Here is a 3,776-nt window from a genome sequence, read left to right on the forward strand (position 1 = left end):
GTTTTCGTTAGTGTTTCTTTAGTGTTGTCGTCACCAACTCTATTTATGCTATTGTTTATAGTGATTTTCAGCTCAAGTAGGTCTTCAACCACTTCAACTAGATTAAATTTTTTTTGACAGAAATCTTTTCTTACAGCTACTAGAGTTATGCATTTTGACTAATACAATTCATTCCTTGTGTTTTTTTAATGCGGAACATTGTTTCTCTTTTGTTATTGATATCTGAGTTAATTATCTAGATGTTTTTTTAATGCAGAAAATTTGTTCTCTTTTGTTATTATGCTTGAACATTGTATGACAATTTCAGATTTTACACTTCAAACTTCATTCATATTTCTATATTGTGATTTGTAGGTAACTTTTGAAAATGGCAAACAAAAGAATGCGAAAGCTAATACAAAATAGCCAAAGACGATCTACGAGAGAAGAATCGAGTAATAGAGGAGTTGATCATGAAAATGAATCACAAGATACAGCATCTCATTCACCATTAGAGCTACAAAATGAGGAGGTTAATGAGAAAGGTGAAAAATGTTTTTGGATATGAATAGAAAATTATTTTTTGCAACACTAAGTGAAAATTATATTTTTCAGATGAAAATGAGATCATGTCTTCATCCCAAGCTCAGAAAAGAAAACGTGGCAAGACTATTATGAGAGATATTCATGCATTATATCCCGATCATATGCTGGTAGTGAAATTCAATGAAAGGGGACAGCCTTACGGTGATCTACAACCGACTCTTGCAAATTTTATTGGGACTATTGCACGGAATGGAGTTGTGTTGCCCCTGAGCTTTTTAGATTGGAGAAAAATGTCGACAAATCGTTTGAATAATGCATGGAAACTTGTTACTGTAAGTTTACAAGATCATAATTTCAATTATGAATTTAAATCATGTACATATTTTATTTTATGTTTATAGGCACGTTTCTGTATCTCCAATTGCCATAGAAGAGTTATAATGCAAATGATGGGGGCTGCGTGGAGAAGGTGGAGGACTGAAGTGAAAGCTACATCTTATGATTCAAATACTCCACTAGAAGAGCTTGTTGCAATACAACCCATTCCTCATGGCTTGACACTTCAAACATGGGAAGTTTTATGTAACTAGTGGAAGTCTACCGAGGTACAACTAGTATTAATAGTTTTTTATATATGTTATAGATGTTATAATTTCCTTATAAATTTTTGTGCCAGAAAACTTCAAAAATCAATAGAGAAAATGCGAACAAAAAGAAAGGGACTCATGCACAAGGACGCACTAATATTCCATCATTGGAATATAAATTTGTAAGAATCAAAATTATTTCTTTTCTTTCTTACAGTTAGTTTCACACTGCTTATTTACTGTTTTACACTTTAATGCTCTTATCCTTGAAGTTCCAAGGTTTTATGGGATTCTAGAAATTGATTACAAGCAATGTAATGTATATAGTTAGTTTTTGAAGAATTTATATAAATATAATTTATTACTGTAAGTTGTTATTACTGTAATTTATATAATTACAACCAATGTAATTTATTACTGTTTTATTTTCTTTCTATAAGTTGTTATGCAAATAGAAGAATTTATGCTATTAATATTTGGTGCTAAATGTGGATTTGTTATCCTGTTAGTCTCAAGAAAATGGAAGAAAACCGAGTCATATTGAAATACAACAATTGAGTCGAAGAAGTGGAAAGAAAGGAGGCGCCCTTATTGATGACGAGGCAATACGAATTGAGGTAATAATATATTTCACTTTTTAAGTCGACTTTAAAATATATTTTTATTCTATTAACAATTTATTTTCTTGTTAGAATTTACTTAAAGAGACTGTGGATCGTCACCTTCAAGATAAACCTGAAGGAACACAACCAATAGAAGTCCATGAGGAGGCATTTCGGTAATAATATTTTTTTAATTTCATTTCATTTTTGTAAAAGCTGTTGCAAATGGTTCAACTTTAATTTTATTCAATATATAGTGAGGTTTTTGGACCTGAGCATTCTGGTCGGGTACGATGTTTAGGAGCTGGTGCGCTGCCTAGTCAAGTGTTCCCAGAGCTATGTAAACGTAGCTCAATGTATTGGCAAGACTATCACTCTAATTCATATATGACGGACAAATTTAAGGAAATGGGAGAGAAAATTAAAGATATGGAGTTGCGAGAAGCACAACGACAAATGGAAATACAGCAGATGAAAAGACAAATGAAAGAAAATGATCAATTCCAAAATTTTGCACGGGTAATGCTCAATATGATGTCGGGTAGTGTTGGAGGTTCTCATGGACCTGAATCATTACCGGCACAGGTAATAACATTAATAAAATAAAAGAATTTGTTTAAAATTATTTGTATAGTTAAGTACATGATAGCAAATTTATTTATTTTTGTAAATGGCAGCTATGCTTACAAATATTATGCAACAACAAGTTTCATCAACTGCGGAAGGAAATAGATGTAGATCCTCCCCATCACCAGAATCAAATAATAACTAGACAGGTTAGAAATTTTTAAATAGAAATGTTTTTGTTAAGATGAAGTTTTAGCAGCTCATCTTGTTTATCACAATTAAACTGGAAACAATTAAATTTTGAATTAGGTTCAAGGTCAAACTCCATTTTGTGACTCTATAAGTTTACTATTTTATCAAGTTAGTATATAGTCATTAAAGTCGTAAAGTATGACTTCATTAAAGTCTCAAAGTATGATTTTGGCTGATGTTAATTGCTTAGTGCGATGCCTTTTCTAGAACAATTGATAAATTTACATTATTTGCTTGCTAGCAATATACTAGAACAATGTGCTCTTTTGTAACTTTATTTTTTGTATCTGCAGAATTTGACCCAACGATCATTATCTTTTTTGAACAAGCCTGGAATGTCTATATTGCTCCTTGAGATATTAAACTACAGACTACTTCCTCTATACAGGTGCTACAATGAGATATCCTTTACCATGGTCTCTCTAAAATTCTAAAAAAGTTGTTTATTCCTTATAGAATTTAACTTGGATATTTCATGGTTCATATTGAGTTTTGTTGATGATGGAAATCTTGTAGATCTGCAATATCATATCTCACAACCTTGACTAGATAAGCATTGAACGAGTTAAAGTAGTTTATGAAGACCATGTATAGCTGCTTTGTGCCTTGATCTTGTCTAAATTTTCTATTTCATCCTGTATTGTATTTTTTTTCCAACTACTAAAGTCGCAAGGGTATTCATCATTCTTTATAGCTATATAGTCTTTTATGTCTTTTTCCCTTCTATATGTCTTTGCATTATTTGAAGTTTGCATTTTTTTGAAGGTTGCTATTGAAGGTTGGAGCAAATGCCTTTTGTCACTTGAAGCAAATGTCTTTTGATGCTTTATTGGTGGAGAAAACTTGTTATTGAAGTTTCTATATATTTTGGGAATTAAAGAAAGGATTGTATTAGTGGTATAGTGTGGTGTTAAATGTATGTTATGAATATTTTGAACTTAAATATGAATATGACTTGTTTATTTGGTAATTCAAATTGTGTTATGAATATAAATTAGATTTGTGCAGTGAAATATTAATATTATCAATTGATTTAAATTGAGCATTCATTTTGGAAATCTATAGGTACAATATGATATAAAAGCATTTTTAAATATGGTAATTCTGTATATTTAGAGGCGGTTTAAAATTGCTCCTATAGATAGTGTCACTGTTGTATAATAAACTTATAGGATTGGTTACAACCGCATCTAAACGACTATTTTCTAAAATGGTTTACAACCGCCTCTAATAAATCATTCTT

The 3,776-nt window shown here is 30.8% G+C and overlaps 1 protein-coding gene across 1 annotated transcript; it reads left to right on the forward strand.

Moving 5' to 3' along the window:
• The first annotated feature begins 367 nt into the window (after positions 1 to 367).
• LOC122031602 lies at positions 368 to 2,749 on the forward strand. The gene is made up of 7 exons (XM_042590698.1): positions 368 to 524; positions 595 to 857; positions 927 to 1,100; positions 1,622 to 1,729; positions 1,805 to 1,890; positions 1,972 to 2,299; positions 2,741 to 2,749. Exons 1-7 carry the CDS (start codon positions 368 to 370, stop codon positions 2,747 to 2,749), a joined length of 1,125 nt encoding a protein of 374 aa, XP_042446632.1.
• Positions 2,750 to 3,776: the final 1,027 nt, after the last annotated feature.

The sequence above is a fragment of the Zingiber officinale genome, chromosome 11A (assembly GCF_018446385.1).
Source record: "Zingiber officinale cultivar Zhangliang chromosome 11A, Zo_v1.1, whole genome shotgun sequence".
Lineage (NCBI taxonomy): Eukaryota > Viridiplantae > Streptophyta > Magnoliopsida > Zingiberales > Zingiberaceae > Zingiber > Zingiber officinale.

Excerpts from the sequence above, each read along its gene's own strand:
- LOC122031602 (XM_042590698.1), top strand. The coding sequence starts at position 368 with ATGGCAAACAAAAGAATGCGAAAGCTAATACAAAATAGCCAAAGACGA. Across the intron at positions 1,101-1,621 it reads TGACACTTCAAACATGGGAA|TCTCAAGAAAATGGAAGAAA; the intron begins GTTTTATGTAAC and ends TTATCCTGTTAG. Across the intron at positions 1,891-1,971 it reads GTCCATGAGGAGGCATTTCG|TGAGGTTTTTGGACCTGAGC; the intron begins GTAATAATATTT and ends TTCAATATATAG.